Source organism: Electrona antarctica (assembly GCF_951216825.1).
Source record: "Electrona antarctica genome assembly, chromosome: 19".
Classification (NCBI taxonomy): domain Eukaryota; kingdom Metazoa; phylum Chordata; class Actinopteri; order Myctophiformes; family Myctophidae; genus Electrona; species Electrona antarctica.
Genome location: NC_136800.1, coordinates 30,608,099 through 30,627,901, shown reverse-complemented (window position 1 = coordinate 30,627,901; position 19,803 = coordinate 30,608,099). Strand labels below are relative to the sequence as shown.

General features: G+C 43.8%; 1 protein-coding gene across 1 annotated transcript in view; it reads left to right on the top strand.

Annotated features, from left to right (window-relative positions):
- LOC306943110 (uncharacterized protein) overlaps positions 1 to 19,803 on the top strand; it is a gene marked incomplete at its 5' end in the record, with an annotated part of 74,022 nt that overhangs the window by 30,763 nt on the left and 23,456 nt on the right. The window contains 10 exons of the mRNA XM_079529312.1: positions 927 to 1,286; positions 2,329 to 2,691; positions 3,032 to 3,406; positions 5,315 to 5,446; positions 5,908 to 6,060; positions 8,829 to 8,945; positions 9,727 to 9,900; positions 14,208 to 14,397; positions 15,345 to 15,499; positions 18,784 to 18,896. Coding sequence (XP_079385438.1) covers positions 927 to 1,286; positions 2,329 to 2,691; positions 3,032 to 3,406; positions 5,315 to 5,446; positions 5,908 to 6,060; positions 8,829 to 8,945; positions 9,727 to 9,900; positions 14,208 to 14,397; positions 15,345 to 15,499; positions 18,784 to 18,896 — 2,132 coding nt within the window. The remainder of the gene's footprint in view (positions 1 to 926; positions 1,287 to 2,328; positions 2,692 to 3,031; positions 3,407 to 5,314; positions 5,447 to 5,907; positions 6,061 to 8,828; positions 8,946 to 9,726; positions 9,901 to 14,207; positions 14,398 to 15,344; positions 15,500 to 18,783; positions 18,897 to 19,803) is intronic.

The following is a 19,803-nucleotide window of genomic DNA, read 5'->3' as shown; positions in this document are numbered from 1 at the left end:
CAGAGGAGCGGTGGACGAGAAGACCACCTGGAGTCTGTCTGTCCGCCAGCGATGTGTCCTACTGAAGGTTAGACAAGGAAACACTGGGACGTCCCAGAAAAACTGTTTCCCAGCAGAAGGAAAGGAACAAAGACATCTTCTCACCAGAGATGACTTTCATCTTTCCGTTGTATGATTGATAATGCTGTATTGGTTATTGGTTGATTGATGTTATTGACACAAATAACACAAATGTCAAAACTGCAGGATAAAACACAAAAAAGCTAGAGAGCTCATTTCCATTGTGGGTACTTTAAGTGTAAGTGTGGGTGTGTAAACATGCCAGTGTTGGGTAGGTTGGTGGTTTCTGTGACATACAGAAAAATAAAGTCAATAATAAATACATTCAGTCAGTGTTCCGTGTACAGTAAGACAGACAGTAAGACAGACAACTGAAATATCATCAAAAGGTACTGTAGGAACCTGGTTCTAATTAGGTCCAGCTGCTACAATAACTTAAATATGGTACATGTTATAAAATACATGTACCATATATACATTGGTTTAGAATTCAGAGAAGTGTTTTTGTAGGCCAACCTGGAAGTTATTCTTGCCATGGGTTCCCTTTGCTAACTTCCAGTTAAGTGGAATGTTTAGCTTTGTGCTTTTGATAAATTAAGAAGCTCTGTCAAAAGGCGAGATCACTCCTTGTGCTTATGGTATTCACATGTTGTGTTCAACAAGATAATCTCCACAAATAAACACTATTATTTTACCACTTTTTAACCACACTGTTGACAGTGTGCTTCAACAATGAGGTAACAAACTCCCTTAGGCTTACATTAACCACAGACCCTGGGGGAAAACAATCTGGCAAACTCCCTTCCAGGTTTTAGTACTACAAACTGTATTTTATAATTGGATTTATTGTTCATTTTCTTCCACAGACTCTTCCCGTTTCCCAGTTCTCCATGAATGGCTCCCTGCTCCATTCCGACTGCTCCACACATCTGTACAGTTATCTCCAAGCAGACGGAGAAGATAAGGGTGTTGTTAGCCTCTCCGTAGCCTGTCGCCCCCAGCTCAGCATCAGGGGCTCCATCCAGCACTCCATAGAGGGGATTCAGGCTCTAGGCATCCCCACTCATGGTGCCCTGGTGCTGCTGGGTCCTGCGACTACAGATGTCCTTGGCATGGAGCTAGGCGTGGAGCTGGGGGAATGCCACGTCAAGGCCAGCGCAGGGCAGAGCCAGGCTTCCGAGGCAGATTTTGCTGTCAGTGTGTCTCACTACTGCCCTGCTCTCCAGGTAAGAATGTTCACATGGAGTGGAATAGTTTTTAAGGTCCCTTGCCTTGTAGGCTATCGCCTGTCTCACGCCCTACGTTTTTGGGTGGTTAAAAGTCAAGCTCACTGTAATCTTTCAATACACATTTCATACATCTCAGTATAGTGATCACTTATATTTTACAAAAAAACACTTTAGTTTGAAAAGCCCTTTAGATATTAGAGTAACTTAGTTCTCATTATTCTCTCTCCTCCATTATTTCTCAGTTAAAGAGCTCTGAGTACTGATTTACATCAACACGCCTTCCTTTGAAACAGGAGTTCAAACCAAGGTCAAGCTGATGCTAATGTTTGACTAGCGACAGAGCGGAACGACACCTTCCATGTTGTTATGTCTGCTCTGCTTCGCACCAAGCGAGATAATAAAGTGTGTTTGGTTTTCTGGTGGGATGTCTCTATAGCAGGGGTTCCCAAACCTTAGAGCTCCAGACCCAAATGATCATTGTGGAGTCTCCCCAGGACCCAAACGTACAAAAATACATTAGGAATGAATGAACCACTTGAGCTCTATTTCAGTAGTAGTGAAAATAGATGATCTACAAGCTCGCAATGTGTCTCATGTTAAATTAATACTCAAGATTTTATTATTATATATTTTTTATATTATATATAAGTTTGGGGTTGAGAGATCCTTAAAGGCCTTGTTTGCAGGCTGAAGATTGTTTATGAATGCACAGGTTCTGTATTTTTGAGGGGCGCTAGCCACTCCTACAGTATACAGGTTTAATGTTTGTTTTTAGTTCAATGTTTGTTTTAAAAATGCCATTGACAATGAAGGGAAAATCTACGTCATATTGTCCCTCATTACGTCATATTGTCTCTTTATTGTTAATGTCATTTAATGTTTGTATTGGCACCGTTTGTTGCAATATTTGTTTCATGTGTTGGTGTTTTTAGTTTGTGTTCATGGTAGGGGTCGTGTCTCTGTGCCAGTGACTCTTTATAAATGCACGTGTGAGTACTTTTTCCACCAATGCATGTTTGCCTGCTTGTGTGTCCCCCAGGGATCTGTCCTCCCGGCGTCGCTGTCTCTCGAGGGTCTCCTGTCGCTCGTCCCCTGTCGGCTGGCGCTGTCCTCCAGGCTGAGGGTGGACACGCGTGACGTGGCCCTCGAGCTGGGCCAGACCTGCAGACCCCCGCGTATCTCAGGGACCGTCACACACTCCTTCCCCGGCCTCGCTGGCCTCGGCCTGGCCCCGAGGACCACTGTGGAGGCCTTTGCTTCCGACAGGGCGGGGGCCTCCGGCCAGGCCGGGGCCATTCTGATCAGAGTCGGAAACTGTTCCGTCAGAGCTACGGGAACCACGGAATCCGAGGGAAGGACACGGTGGCACTGGGCTGCTGAGTCTGAATGTCCCTCCTTGCAGGTAGAGCTGTGGATATGTCACTGGTTATCAATGTGGGGTCCAGGGGGTCCTTGAGGGAGTTCAATCCAGGGTTTCCTGGAATACTCCAGTTAAGTTAGTGATAGTAAACTCTGAGTAAAGTTACAATGGAGTTTTTAGAAGTTACAATGGGTTTATATAGGGCGTGTCTGATGAAATGAATGTCAAATATCTACCGGTAAATGTATGGCTCTTACACTAAATATTGAATCAAGTCTGGGGCACACGAAACCCTGAGTAGACATTAAAATAACCCCAGAAGTCAAAAAATGTAACTGAAATCCAAAGTGAATCAGTCTCCTGTCGTGTCTCTCCCCTGCAGTCTCATCTGAACGGGTCAGTGGAGCGGGATCCCCAGGCTGGCGTGTGGACGGCCAGCGTGGTTCACACTGGTCTGGACGACCAGAGGGCTTCACTGAGACTGAGTGCGAGGAGCGGCCCCGAGCGCTGGCACATGGAGGGCCAGCTCAGTCACAACAACCTAGAATTTTTCAGGGGGTTACCGGGGAACGGGAGGCTGCTGTTAACCGGCAAGAGGACGGAGGCGGAGGGGACACAGGATGGGGGCTACTACAACTACAATGGTGAAGCTCTGATGCAGATTGAGGAATGCATCGCCAGAGCTGCCGGGGACGTCATGATGGGGAACGGCCAGCAGGGGTCACTGTCGTATCACAACAACTGCACTGTGTTACAGGCAAGAGCATGGAGTAGTCTCTAAATTGGAACTGGAACACTATCCAATTGAAGCTGATAAATGGGTACTCTCTCCTGATTAGTTGAAATTGGCAAACCTTCTCATATTTATTGTTTCAAAAATAATTATATAGTAGATTTTGAGCTTGCAATTTTTGAATAGCCTAAGTATAAAATGTTTAAGTATTAAACTGGAATGCCTGGCTAGGTGGTCATTGTTGATATATAAATCTCAGACAGGGTGATTTATAATCAACATGAGCCATGCATTATCCTGCTTATTACACAGCTACTTAATTCATAAATTAATGAATTGACCCAAAACACAACAAAACAAGGTATTTCCTTGCTTAATGAAAGTATTCCATAAGTGTCAATGCTGACCGTCTGTCTGCCCAGCTCAGCTGCAGCACAGTCGGAAAACAAGGAAATTAGTTGATCAAATAGAATCAATTTGCGTGTACTGCATCGTCTATTTCTCACTATAATTGTTTTCATAAACATGTTTGAGAGCTTAAATGTTTAGCTGTAAATGCCATTGTGTTTGTTTACATGGCTGTCAAAATAGCACACAGCTGAATTCAGCGAATGACCAATCAGAATCAATCAAGCATTCAACCAAGCCGTGTAATAAGCTATAATATTAACCATAAGATTGCTGGGGACCCCCAGGGGCCCTTGTGGGGGTTCCAGGTGGTATCCAGCACTAGAACTAGTTAATATAGCACAGATTTTAACCACTTTATCCATTTATATGTTGGATATTCAAACATGTTAGATTTTTTTACATTATTACTCTCTTCTGAGTGTCCCTGGTACAAAACGTTTTCAGATGGGGGTCCGTGGCCAAATATATATCCATTTTCGGGTTCCTTGACATGAAAAGGTTTGAGAACCCTTCATTCAAACCGTTTCCCAAACAGTGGGTTGGGAGTCCATACATTAAAATTAATGAATAAGAAGTACAACACGTTGCTTCGCGCCGCGTTGCAAGCATTTAGATCGGCTATTTTCACTAGTTTGGGTCCCCGGGTCCCCGGGCAAACGTCTAATCTCTCTTTTGGGTCTCGACCTGAAACGTTTGGGAACCACTTATTTAGAACACTCTGTTCACCCTCTTCTTGTGTGCAGTCAGTGTGTGATATGGCAACCTGTCTGTTGTTGTGTTCAGTCAGTGTGTGATATGGCAACCTGTCTGTTGTGTTCAGTCAGTGTGTCATATGGCAACCTGTCTGTTGTTGTGTTCAGTCAGTGTGTGATATGGCAACCTGTCTGTTGTTGTGTTCAGTCAGTGTGTTATATGGCAGCCTGTCTGTTGTTGTGTTCAGTCAGTGTGTGATATGGCAACCTGTCTGTTGTGTTCAGTCAGTGTGTGATATGGCAACCTGTCTGTTGTTGTGTTCAGTCAGTGTGTGATATGGCAACCTGTCTGTTGTTGTGTTCAGTCAGTGTGTGATATGGCAACCTGTCTGTTGTTGTGTTCAGTCAGTGTGTGATATGGCAACCTGTCTGTTGTTGTGTTCAGTCAGTGTGTGATATGGCAGCCTGTCTGTAGTTGTGTTCAGTCAGTGTGTGATATGGCAGCCTGTCTGTTGTGTTCAGTCAGTGTGTGATATGGCAACCTGTCTGTTGTTGTGTTCAGTCCGTGAGTGATATGGCAACCTGTCTGTTGTGTTCAGTCAGTGTGTGATATGGCAACCTGTCTGTTGTGTTCAGTCAGTGTGTGATATGGCAACCTGTCTGTTGTTGTGTTCAGTCAGTGTGTGATATGGCAACCTGTCTGTTGTTGTGTTCAGTCAGTGAGTGATATGGCAACCTGTCTGTTGTATTCAGTCAGTGTGTGATATGGCAACCTGTCTGTTGTTGTGTTCAGTCAGTGAGTGATATGGCAGCCTGTCTGTGTTTGCAGGTGTTGGGGAGTCCAAACCGACTGCAGGCCTCAGGCTCAGTTCTCTCCTCGCAGACGCTCTTTGACTCGCACATCTCCATGGCGATCGATAACAACCAACTAGAGGCTTCGATGACGATGAGGAACTCAAAGGTATGAAAATACCAAGTATATCGTCTCTGTCGTCTCTTACCTCAATACGTTTTTGTGTTTTTTCGTAAATTCATGACCCACAGTACTTGATCAAACTACAGCGTCACACAAAAGCATCAAAAGTAGCAGATTCACAACCTTGGTCTACCTTCAATGGTAGACCAAGAAAGCACATTTTGTCAAATAATAAGTAGTGGCATGAAAAGCACAATATCTGCCTCTGAGATGTAGTGGAGTAGAAGTATAATGTATTGAAAAATGGACATACCCATAAGTACAGTACTTGAGTATGTTCAAGTACATAAATGTACTTTGTTTCTTTCCACTTTCCACTGAGCATTTTTCAAAAGGTTTTCATCCTTCAGGTGCCAAAATGAATAAATAAAATAAATGTTGCTTACTGTAGGCTATGCATGCGTGTTGGAGTAAATAAACAATAAAAGTGTGTTTCTGTCTTTCAGCATAGAAATTATGCTTCAGCCTCTCTCAACCACTCTGTGCCCCTGATGAAGCGGGTGGGCATCCCCACAGATGCTGCTGTCATACTGAACTCCCTGAACCATGCAAATGGATCCTACCATTATCTCCTGCACTGCGCTGTCACAAAGCAACAGGTAGGTAGGAGGCAATAAGCCTGGTTCTCAGACCTCCAGAAGCAAAGCTTTTAGTTAAATATATTCGCTTAAAAAAAGATATATATAGACTACAGTATTCAAAGATTTGCACACATTTTCACTAGGGGTGCAAAAATGTATTATTTTCTTAGAAATTCTTCTATCAATCGAGAAGTGTGTTCTTTAATTTAAAAATGTTCATGTGGCATTCATTAAAGGGGAATACCACAAATTTTCAACATTTTACTATGTCATTAATATACCTTAGAGTTGTGGAAATAACCCACCCCCCATTCTGTGTTGCCTAGAACTGGAGGTCTGAAAAAAATCAGTTACCCTGAAGAAGGCAGTTGCATCTGCCGAAACATTGGTTTCTCACTCTGCGTCCTAATAAATAATTAGCACTTTGGCTATCGGTGTGTGCGGCCACTCTTTTGTCTTTTTAAGACATATCTTTTAAGCTGAAAAAAATCAGTCACATCTTTGTGTACATCTTTGTGATGTCACTGAGATGTACTTCTTAATGTTACTGATTTTTTTCAGACCTCCAGTTCTAGGCAACACAGAATGGGGGGACCTTTTTTATTATTTCCACACAACTCTAAGGTATATTAATGACATAGTAAAATGTTGCAAATTAGTGGTATTCCGCTTTAACACGGTTTTCCAGGGTTTATATTCTTTAATCCATGTTTTGATCGGATCGAATCGTTAGCTGCCGCTCGTTAGCATAACAGTCAAAGTGGGACAGTGGCTGCAGCCATTTTGAAGATGCTCGCGCATCCACTTGCACTCTATGTGCTGCTTTCAATGGCCTGTGTCTCCGAATCGGCGCAATGAATGTCGTTTCTGGTGAAAACAAACTTTTTCAACAGCCGACAGCAGGTGCTGTGATACTCGCGGTCGGGTCTTTTCACCACGGACAGAGAGAACAACTAGAAAAAGTGCCCCTCGGGGCACAGGTCTCCACCAGGGCAGGTCAGGTTGTGGCCTCCTGGTGGCGCTATAATAGGCCAATGTGAAAAGGGTGCCATTTCTTCATACGCCTTTGATGGCAATTGGATGATTTGAGGCATTTTGTTCCAAAAATGTGTTTTGCAAAAATCAACCTGTTGGTGGCGCTATAACAGGCCAATGTGAAAAGGGTGGGATATATTCCTCAGCCTAGTAAGAAAATGTGTGAAAGATTTCACGTAAATTGCATACTGCGTTCATGATTTGAGGCTTTTGTTCAAAACGGGGCAAACTGTGAAAGCCAATTATAGCCAATTAGGATGGAATCTGAAATATCGGACAGATCCGACTTGAGCACATGACCATAGAGATACTGTGTAACAATTTGTGAGATTTTTGGACAGAATCTGGAGGAGTAATATCAAAAAAATTGTTTTACAAAAGTCGGCCTCCTGGTGGCGCTATAAAAGGCAGATGCGGAAAATACAGGTCAAAGGTTTGTCCTTGGCCTCTAGGGAGTGTGCATGCAACGTTTCACGCAGATCGGTGCAGTTTTAGGTAAAAAATGTGAAAAGCTGCCTCATGGTGGCGCTATAACAGGCCGTTCTGGAAAATGTGGGGCAGAGGTTCATCGTTGGCATCCAGGGAGTGTGTGTACAAAGTTTGGCATCGACCGGGTTAACGGTGCCGGAGATTAGCTGGTAACGGACGGATGGAAGGACGGACACACACACACGGACGGAGTGCAAAACATACTCTCTCCCCATGCCTTCGGCCTGGTGGAGACAACAACCGGTCAAGACACCACACGCAGCATTTTGTCATTGTAACATCCGGTTACGGATATTTGGCTCTTCAAAATAAGGGTTGCGCACGATAAAACATTGGCAATGTGCGATAGATAGATTAATTAATCAAACGGTCAAACGGTTCAGGGAAGAAGGTCCACACATGCTTTGAGTACCCATAACATACGTCAGAGAAGTTATTGAAGACAATGGCACAAATGAAGTCCAAATGAAGGAGCATAAGATAATATCGTGTCCCGTGAAAACGTATACGTTATGTCATTACAAGCACATCGTGCGTGTGCACGTGCACGTGTGTGTACAGTATGTGTGAGTGCAGAGTGAGTGAGTGAGAGAAAGAGAGAGAGAGAAATATGGAGAGTGTTTAAGTAGTTTTGGGTCTTTTAACCTCAGCCAAGTGACAATTTAATAGCTGAAAAACAACAATAACTAAATTGTGTACAGCTGGTTCATTGATATGTGTACATACACACACACACACACACACACACGCACGCACACACACACACACACACACACACACACGCATGCACGCACACACACACACACACACACACACACACACACACACACACACACACACACACACACACACACACACACACACACACACACACACACACACACACACACACACACACACACAAACACGCACTTCAAAACTTGTTGGCAAATCAAGTTGGGGAACATTTTTATGTTGTCGATGGATTCACACGGTTGAGTTTCCAGAGCTCTAATCAGGGCTGAATCTTTCAAATCACACACACATTGTTTCCACACGAAAAACAGTCAGGGCCTTAAGTGTTTTTGCTTTTATCTATCTTGTATTGGGGTCCTGGGCAGGAAATGTTTTCAGATGGGAGTCTGTGGGCCAAATTCATATCAATTTGGGAATTGGGAACCAAAAAGTTTGAGAACCACTGCTATACATAAAGTCTTTCTTCGCTATACTGTTAGATAGAGCTCCTCACTGGCGTGATCTTTTTGTCCATGTTTATTTGACAGCTGATTCAGGAGACGACAGTGGAAAAGAGCTCTGGGGCCGTGACAGTCCAGAGTGTTTTGCGGCACTCTGTGGTCTACCTGAAGAGATATGGAGTGCCTGAAAGCAACACTCTTCAGGTCAGACACACAATTTTCTGATTTTCTTATTTCGAGCTCACAGTGTGAGAACTACTGATTTAAAAGTAATTTGTAGAATCTGCCTCATAGCGATGATAGCCGATCTACAACCTCAAAACATATGGTATTGCTATGTGAGCTTTGTGAGCTTGAAGATTGGCTATTTTCACCAGTCTTAGTCTACGACAAAGTAATGTATACCTTTTTTTTCAATTATTTTCAACACTCAGCGCTTCCTCTCTCTTTCTCTGTAGCCCTCACTCTTTCTTTTCCTCTGGCTCAAAACTACCTTGACAACATATATGTGATTGATTACTCTGTGAGGTGTGTGTACCTCTTGTTCACTCACTCACTTGTTGCCTACATTCAACACTATAAATTTGAACGTTTATAGTGATTGTTCTCAGTTACAGCATCGTAAATATGATTGGGTATTACCATAAACGTTCATAAATACGTTCGGTATTACCGTAAGGGCATTATAATCATGGTCGGATATTACTGTAAATGTTCGTAAATATGGTTGGGTAGGCTATTACCATAAAGAAAAAACATAAATATCGTTTATGTTCGGTAACTGGTGTTACCGAAAATGCTCAGGTATTACCATAAGTCCATCATAAATATGCTTGTTTGTTACCGTAAATGCTCATAAATATGAACGTTAACATTTTTACAGTTTAAAAAATACCTTAAATGTTCCAAAAATATGGTCAGGTGTTACGGTAAACGATCAATAACTACGGCCATGTCTCTTGTACTGTACCTGCTGTGAGAGCAGATAGTGCTGGGTCGTGCTGAGGGGAAGAACTTGAGCGTGCAGGCCCAGCTTGGAGCCCAGCGGGCGGGCTTGAAGCTCAGCATGAAGTCCCTCCCCGTGACCACGGAGTTAAGGGGAAGCGTCTGGCACAGCTGGCACTGGCTTAAGGACAAAGGACTGCCACTCAGTGCCGAGGTAATACGATACACACTGGCATGGAAAGGACTCTTTTTATTGTATCAACAGTGGTGGAATAAGTACTCAGATCTTTTTAAAATAAGAAAAAAGTAAGAAAGAGTAAGTAAAAGTAGCAATACCGCAGCAATATAGTATTGGCATCAAAATATACTGAATACAGTGCCAAAGTAAAATTGCTCAAATCTATACGTAAATAGCAAAACAATCGCTGATATACAAAAAATGTGCAAAACAAAAAAAAATAAGAATAAACTGAAAATAGCCGAAAATAGCCTCTCTACAAGCTCACAACATGTCACTCGTGCACTTGTAGATCGGCTTTTTTCAAATATCCGAAGTTAAATGGTATGTTTTATAATTATCCTTTATTAAAATTTACATTAGAAAATATTTCATCTGAGAAATAAAGTACCTAAATGTACCTTGATATTACAAAATATAGTAAATAATAATAATAATAATAATAATAACTAGAAAAAGTGCCCTTCTGGGCACAGGTCTCCACCAGGAGGATAGGAGTGTGTGTGATGTTTAGGAGTAATTAATATAAACAAGTTTTTTCTTTTTTCTTTTTTTCTTTTCTTTTCTTCATTTTGTTGAGGAAATGCAGATCCAGATCACTCATAGCATATCTGAGGATAGAATTCTGGATGAGCAGGACATGTGCAGAATTTTGTACAAAATGGGCCACTCCTGAAAACTTTGGAAGGCAATCTTAGCCAATCAGTGTAGAATCTGAGAAATCCAACAGACTCGTCTTGATCACATGACTACAGAGATCATGTGTACCGATTTGCGTGAGATTTGGATGAAATCTGTGCACTAACATAAACAATGTGTTTTCCAGAAATCGGCCTCATGGTGGCGCTATAACTGGCAGATGTGGAGGGATGCATGGAAAATGTTTTTCCATGGCCTCTAGGGAGTGCGCATACATAAGTTGTATACAGATCGATGCAGTTATAGGTAAAAACAGGAATTGCCCTGTTATAGCGCCACCGTGAGGCTGATTTGGAAGAAAATTAGTGGCATGTCATCCTCGGCCTAGTGGAAATGTGCGTGCATAATTTCACGGAAATTCCGGGCTCTATACTAGTGATTTTCTCTTTCCACTCTACACTATATATCTTCGCTGATAATAGAACACTTTGTCCAGACAGTGGATGATGGGATTTCGGTTAAAACCATTCATAATGAATTTAGTCATGGACAAATCCATGGGTTTCAGAGTCATGCCTAATTTATAGCATGCTGAGAAGGTGTTGCTCGCAAGAACTTCTTGTTCTTTCTTTTGCATTCCTAACCACTTAAGCCCTATTTTATAACAGTTTAGGCTGTATTATGTGTAATACTAGTTTAATGTCTAGTTTTACATAAGCAGTTTTCTTGCTCCATACAGATATTCCTGAAACATCATAACACTTGCTGCTAATCTGTGCTCCATATGTTGTGATGCATTAATTGTATGTTGCACCTTGCACCTAAGGGCAAGATGTGCTGCCTTATTCTGGCCTAGGTGTAGTTTCCCCATTATCCTCTTTTGCTGCACTGGACCACACAGCCAGACAGCTAGTTAGGTGGGATAGATAGCACCAGTGCCTGGAAAACCTGGGCAGCAGATGTTGGCATTAAGTAGTGGAGTCAAAAGTTTCACTCAAAGTTTTCTAATGGATTTCAAAGTACCGTACAATATTTGCCTGTGAGATGGAGCACTGAGACATGGAATTGCTAAAATAAAGTAAAAGTACTTGAGTAGTAAGTTCCTTTCCGCCACTGACGTTAACTTAAGTGCTCCACAAATCTCCTGATCATGGACAGCCAGCCCCCTTCACATTTTCTTCCTTATGTTTTAAATATGAGTGGACCATATGGACCAACAAAACTGCTTGGCATTTCATTAGACAGTCATTTTACATTGTAAAATGACTGTCTAATGAAATGCCAAGCAGTTTTGTTTCATCTACCTGTTCAATTCCTAAATCTCAGTAAGATAAATTGAGTTTGAGATTTGACTTTTGCATGTAATATGAGCCAAAACAATACATTTTGCTTTTGAGCTGTTTTAAGACCATCAAGACAATCTGATACGCTTTGTAATTCCTTGTCTAGAACCACAGTCATGTCTTTCAGATTAGTGGCTGGCATATGCACAGTGATGTCGTCAGCCTACATTGGCCCTGTCTATGATCAATGTCAGGTCAATATCAATATGGTGAACGATAATAGCCCAAGGCAGGAGGGACAGCGAGTGCATTCTCCGGCAGCGGCAGCAGCCACGGCGACCCAACCCCTAACCCTAACGCCCAACCCCTAACCCTAACCCCCAACCCCTAACCCTAACCCTAACCCTAACCCCTAACCCTAACCCTAACCCCCAACCCCTAACCCCCAACCCCTAACCCTAACCCTAACCCTAACCCCTAACCCTAACCCCTAACCCCCAACCCCTAACCCCTAACCCCCAAACCCTAACCCATAACCCTAACCCCCAACCCCTAACCCTAACCCTATGCCGGCAGGTGCCGGCAGTTGGTGCCGGCAGTTGTCGGCAGGTGCCGGCAGTTGCCGGAAGTTGCCGGCAGGTGTCGGAAGTTGCCGGCAGGTGTCGGAAGTTGCCGGCAGTTGCCGGAAGTTGCCGGCAGGTGTCGGAAGTTGCCAGCAGTTGCCGGCAGGTGCCGGCAGGTGCCGGCAGTTGCCGGCAGTTGCCGGCAGGTATGCCGGCAGGTAGGCAGACTGCCGGTACATATGCACCCCCAACCCCTAACCCTAACCCTATGCCGGCAGGTGCCGGCAGTTGGTGCCGGCAGTTGTCGGCAGTTGCCGGAAGTTGCCGGAAGTTGCCGGCAGGTGTCGGAAGTTGCCGACAGTTGCCGGCATGTGCCGGCATGTGCCGGAGGGCACCGGCATGTGCCGGCGGGTGCCGGAAGGCGCCGGCAGGTGCCGGAAGGCGCCGGCAGGCGCCGGCATGTGCCGGAGGGCGCCGGCATGTGCCGGCAGGTGCCGGCAGGCGCCGGCATGTGCCGGCGGGTGCCGGCATGTGCCGGCGGGTGCCGGCATGTTCCGGCGGGTGCCGGAAGGCGCCGGCATGTGCCGGCGGGTGCCGGCAAGGCGCCGGTGGGGCGCCGGCGGGTGGTGGCATGTGCCGGCATTTGTGCCGGCATGTGCCGGGGCAGGTGCCGGCATGTGCCGGCATGTGCCGGTGGCAAGTGGCAGGTGCCGGCATCCGCCGGTCTGTGGTGGATTAGGAGGCTTTGCCGGTGGCAGAGGAAACACTGCCACGGCATAGGAAACACTGCCACGGCTGTTGTCGGCAATTGGCGGCGTCGCCGTGGCTGCTGCCGCTGCCGGAGAATGCACTCACTGCTTATGGAGGGCAGCTTCCCTGGAATGTATGTTTAATATTAGAGACTCAAATTGAAGAATGCTCTTTGTGATGAGACACTATACAGTAACAGAAATTGTCTGACAGTAGATTGTGATCAATAACTTCAAAGGCAGCACTATAATCCAGCAATACCGACCCGCACGTGACTAGTCTCTTATTGACACTACATCCATTTTCATGTCAAGGTATTTGGGCCATGGACCCCATCTGGAAATAATATGCTGTAGCCAGCCAGGGACTCATACAGTATGTCCAAAATGGTTACTTTTCAGAATTCATGTGCAAAAATAGCAAAAGTAGCAGATCTACAAGGTCACTTCGTGCTGCGTTTCGAGCTCGCAGATTTGCTACTTTTTCTTTTTTATCCCACGATTTTGCAACCCATTTTTCACCCAGTGTCAATTATCTAATGTAATCCTCTGCCAACCTGGGGGGGCAGCAGACTGACCTCATGCTTACTTCTATGGATGGGGAGTCCAAGCTGCTTCTTTTCACCTGACAGGGGGGAGTTCCCCCGGGTGGACGTAGCGCGTGGATGGAACACGTTATTCCGACCAGTTCCTTTCCCCTCCCATCAGGCGCCCCAGCTGGCCAGGGGGAGGTAGTTTAGTGACCAGGATTACTGGAGGTTTTTTGTGAGGGAGGGTACCTACCCTAGGGGACACGGGGAGAACATGCAAACTCTACACAGAAAGGCCCTTTCGCCAACCCTGCCTCGGATTTGCTACTTTTGATGCCTTTGTGTGACGCAGTAGTATGATGAACTAGGGCATTAATGTATGAACAAACACAAAAAGTTAAAATATGAAGATAGGAGGTTTCCACCCGACACTGAAAATATACAAGAGAATAAGCATGTCAGATTGTGCCCATACTGTACTGAACTGTAATTTACATTCCCTCCCTCTGTCTGCCTCAGGCCCTGTGCTCCGTGGATGGGCCCTTGTCTCAGCTTCAGTCCCAGGCGCAGCTCACAGTGGACGGACACAGACTGCTGCTCTCTGGTCTTAACGTCAGTGCAGCGAGTGGGAGACTGGCCTTGCTGCTCTCTGTCAGTCAGACAGGAAGACCACACTACCTGGATGCCGTGGTGGCTGCCCAGTTCACAGGTCATGCTCAAGAACTGTGTATTTGATTGATTGGATACTTTATTAGTCAGAAATGTAAATCAGCATGTGGTACAGTTAAGACATTAAAGCTTACAATTTACAATTTAGGCATTTAGCAGACGCTCTTAATCCAGAGCGACTTGCATTAAGCAAGAACAAAAGCATGGCAATACATCACATACATAAAAAGTAAGCTGCGTAAACTAAGAACGTAACAGTGGAATATCTATATAATGAAACTATTTATATAAACTACATATATTATATACTACTATACATATATACTAAAGTGCTGTGACTACATAAAATGCAATTCTAGTGCTGTCTACGTAACATGCTATAAGTCTGTATAAAATGCTATCTAAGTCTACAAAAAGTGCTATCTAAGGAGCTAGGGCAAGTGCTATGATGGAGTCTGAAAAGGTGGGTTTTCAGACTATGGCGGAAGATTGGGAGTGAGGATGCAGTTCTGATTGTAATGGGAAGTGCATTCCATAGTTTTGGAGCCAGAAGGGAGAAGAGTTTGGGACGTGTGGAGCGTTTTTAGTGAGGGTACTTCCAGAGGGTACTTCCAGCTTCCCTGCATTGGCTGATCTGAGTGCGCGGGAGGGTTTGTAGGCTTTAAGGATAACAAAACGTCCTATGTATTAAAATCATCAACATGGAATACAAAACAAAATTAACACAATAATATATGTCATCAACAAATAACACTACAGTATACGTACAAAAGAGATGGGGAAATGCATCATTATTCAAAAATATTGAAATTGTTTGAAGATTGTTTGAAGATTTTTTTTAACTCAAATCTTCTCTTGTGGGGGTCCCTGGCACAAATCCTTTTCAGATGGGGGGACGCGGCCAAATATATATCAATTTGGGGGGTCCTTGGCACGACATTTTTTGAGAACTACTCAATTAATCAGTGGACTTGTCCTCGTCTCTAGGCCCCCTCAGAAGCGTGTCCATGGACGTGCATTGTGCGGGCCGCAGGTTGTACCTGCTGGCGGATGTGAGGGGTTGGGGCACACATGGAGGCTACAGAGAGGTCAGAGTCACCTTGAAGCACAGAGTGCACGGACAAACCAGCCCCGTCTTACAGGTGAGGCTTTCACCGGAGAGTGACCAAACCATAGCAATAGTATAATAAATAGGTAGACACCTCATTGGCCACTGGGCTACATACACATCAGCACCGCCCTCATATTATGTAGGGATTAGGGAAACTGGTCATAATTCCACTGCGAGAAAAATGCCTGGTTTGTATTGTAAAAAAAGGTTTTCTCTTTTTTGACCATTACTGTTACTTAATATCTATGTTAGATAAGGTGTTTTCGTGTGAAACACCAAATGTCTTTATTTAACAAAGTATCCTATCTACATCATAACATAAATACATGTATGTTATGTATGTTATGTTAAGTATGTGTCCGTGGCTATGTATTACCATTAATAACAAACCAAAACGTGTGAAAATTGGTTGAGAATTCTGATTATTTGAATAGTGGATAGACCTCCTGCTTCAGCAGACAACCAACAAAAAAGTGTTGTACCCTGCCCTTTTTTTGGGCCAAAAAAATGTATTTGTTCGGCCAAAAAAAAAATGTTTATTGTCATGAGTTGTCACCATCTGAGGCTTACAGGTCTTTAAATAAATACTTTCTGAAACGTCTATGGGAAAAAAAATAATGGGAAATTCTCTTCCGGGCCAGGACTGCTCTATGTTTATATCTATCTATGGGTACAGTACACCATATTTCATTGTTAGAAGTCTGCCATAAACAAACACCCCAGATGGGACTCGAACCCACAATCCCTGGCTTAGGAGGCCAGTGCCTTATCCATTAGGCCACTGGGGCTGTAACAACAGTACATCAAACAAAGGTGGTATTCACGGCCAATAGAGGGCCAATAGAGTGCAGGATGCCATGATACAAGCGCGAGAGAGAGAGAGAGAGAGAGAGAGAGATGCGCCATGTGTGGGACATGGCGCATCTCTCTCTCTCTCTCTCTCTCTCTCTCTCTCTCTCTGCATGCACGCCACGCCACACAGGCACACACACAGGAATAGCAAGGCTACACAGGGCGACATGTTTGTGATAGCGCTATAGCGAGACAGGACGTTATAATCTTGAGTTTCATTAAATAACTGTCTCTCTCCCTGCGCGCACACACACACACACACACACACAAGGTTATATATCTTATCATCTGATCATATACAGTCGACAGACAGACAGAGACAGACAGATAGACAGCAGTGCTGTGAGCAGTGTGCTCTCGTTGGCTGTAATACAGGCCTTATCAGGGCGCAGTCGCAACCTAGTTCATACTGTATGATATCCAATATCTATAATATATAATAATAATATATATAATAATATATCAAATATCAAACGTGCTAGATATTCAGAAATGGTCGGGGAGGTGTCGGCGAGCGCTTTTATCGGCGCTGGATCTTCTCGCAGCTCCTTTCACAAACAGCGAGCAAAACTTCGCCGATCAAAGCCCGATCTTGCGTCAGATCGGGGGTTTTGTCGGCGAGCGCCAAAAATGCTCCCCGACAGCATAATCGGAGCAAATATCGGGCAGTGTGTACGAGCCATTATGCTGTTAAAAAAAAAAAAAAAAGTAACAGTTTTGGACATAATGAGGTTTCCATCCATTCATAATTAATAAATTGCACACCTGCTTACAATAGACATGTGCGAAGGAGAGGAACGGCCAATGTTGAGAAATGAAGTAGTCCCACTTAGTGCACGTACAAAACAAATTTATTAGACTACGTTTGGGCAACTCACTTTCATCTGGTACCTGCTGACAGTTGAACGTAGGTTGACCGAAACGTTGTACCTGTACGTTATACATTTGCTTTGTAAGTGAATTAAGACAGTCAGTGTGTGGGACTACTGCATTTCTCTATTACAATTGATTTTAAAATATTGCTGATTGGTGATCTTTAAATCACTCAATATTTTTTAATAAATACAGGATATGTGCACAATGTTTTGTCGGGATGAAATCTCTGGAAATCTGTCCAAAACTTACTTTTCGGGATTCAAATTAAAAAATAGCGAAAGTAAGCTGCCATATTTCGAGGTTATGGATCTGCTATTTTGGATACTTTTCTATGACGCTATAGTTTGATCAATCAACAATTTCTTTACAAAAAAAGTAAAAAACACAAAAAGTTAGAATATGGAGATACAAGGTTTCTGCCTGACAGCAACGATATATAAAGTGTACAACCTCGGATACATAAACATTGTACTTGACAAAGTTTTGTACCCTTTGAGAGCATTGAAGACAGCGAGGATGTATTCTCTATATCGTAATGGTGTTTATCCTGATTTAACCTGTACATTTTCATTCAGTGTGCTCTCTTGGACGGCAAACATGCAGTAGTTATGCCAAACATAGTTGGAACAAACCCTGAGATGATCCAGTGCTTGTGCCAACTCTGTCTACTTTATTTTTTGTTTCTTTATGCTTTTACATTTTTTGTTTTTGGTTGTCTTTGAATGCCTTGCCTTTATGTAAAGCACCTAGAATAGAAAATGTGCTTAGTTGTAACAGAGGACAGATAACGGCAGTATTTGGTACGTTTTTATTTATTCCCAGAGCTTTACAGAAACCATACATGCAGCTGTTAGCCATGCTGTAGACATAAGCTCATGAATTATTTACATTCCACGTGGAATCTCTGGAATCTAAGGAGAGAGCACATGAATAGTTGTGATGATGTGTGGCTGATCTACTGTATCTTCCCAAACCTACTGTAGCTTCCCAAACCTTTCAGCTCGAGACCCAAAAGATACAGTACATTTGGTTTATTAACCCTGAGAGAGAACATGGAAACTAAACACAGAAAGGCTGCCATGGTTTGAACCCAGGACCACCGTGCTGTGAAGCAACAGTGTGTCACACTGTGTGTCATGAATGCATAGCCATTCAACCCCAAATTGAAATCGCTTGTTCAGGGGCCTCTAAGAGTCCACCTCCCCAGCTTCCTCACGCTCTGATGGGCACACGTCACGACTTAGACAGATGTGGCTGGACTTGGCTGACAGAAATTGATGAGTTTAGCTTTTGATTCGACGTTTAAAAAAAAGAAGCTTGTAGCAGAGGATGGTTTCGATCCATCGACCTCTGGGTTATGGGCCCAGCACGCTTCCGCTGCGCCACTCTGCTATATCAGTCACCCCAGATGGGACTCGAACCCACAATCCCTGGCTTAGGAGGCCAGTGCCTTATCCATTAGGCCACTGGGGCGATACAAGTAAAACACTTGATGAGGAGAGAAACAAAAATAGAAGAATGGAGAAATCATTCTGCTATGGCTGCTTGTGGTGTCTTTGTGTAACCATGTGTTTGTACTGTCTGTAGGTAGAAGCGTGGGGCAGAATCACTGACTCACAGCTGAGGTGTTCTATGGCCGTGAACCCTGAGCTCCCCTCCTCACTGGCACTGATCCTACAGGGCCACCGTCTTCCTGACAGGTACACACGCACACACACACAGACACACGCACGCATGAACACGTGTGCGCGTGCACGCCGCACACACACACACACACACACACACACGCATGCACGCGCACACATGCATGCACGTGCACATGAATTTAATTTTTCCATTTTCCTTCAATTTTTTTGCCTTTAACCAAAAGCTTAAAACCGAAAAATTGCAGATCTACAAGCTCTACAAGCTTGAGCTGATAGCAGATCTGATATTTTTCGGTGCATGACACCAGCACACATAAAACAAAACACGTTTTACTCTAATTCCAATCCCTAAACCTGACCTCTAAATGTCTAATCCTAACACTAACCCCAAAATGAATCCTTTTCTAATTGTAAACTTATCTATAAGCATATAATTAATTATCAACCACAAAACAATCATTTCTCTTGTGGGGACCAATAAACCGTCCTCACAATGTCTATTTCTCAAATTATACTATATGCTTCTGGACACATTTGGTCCTCACAAGTTTAGTAATGCATACAAAAACACGCACACAAAATAGCAGATCTAAAATCTAACAGCGCATCACACTTGTTGTGTGACCTGCCGGGCTTGTAGATCTGCTATATTCAGCACGCCACACCGTCATACGGCGATGTGTTCATAGTATGAACAAACAAAGAGTTTAAAAACTCAAAAGGAAATGCAGTGACCCACATGATGCACTTAAACACTGGACACATTCCATCTGTGTGAAGGCCTGTGACACCAGCCATTCCCAACCTGTGGGCTTGGGCCCACTTGTGGCCCGTGAGGATACTGCACGTGGGCCCCCAAATCACTAAGCAAATCACTAAAACACTTTATTTAAAAATGTATGACAAAACAAAATAGTATTCTTTCATTAAAACCTTGAAAAATACTATGTTAGTGCCGTTG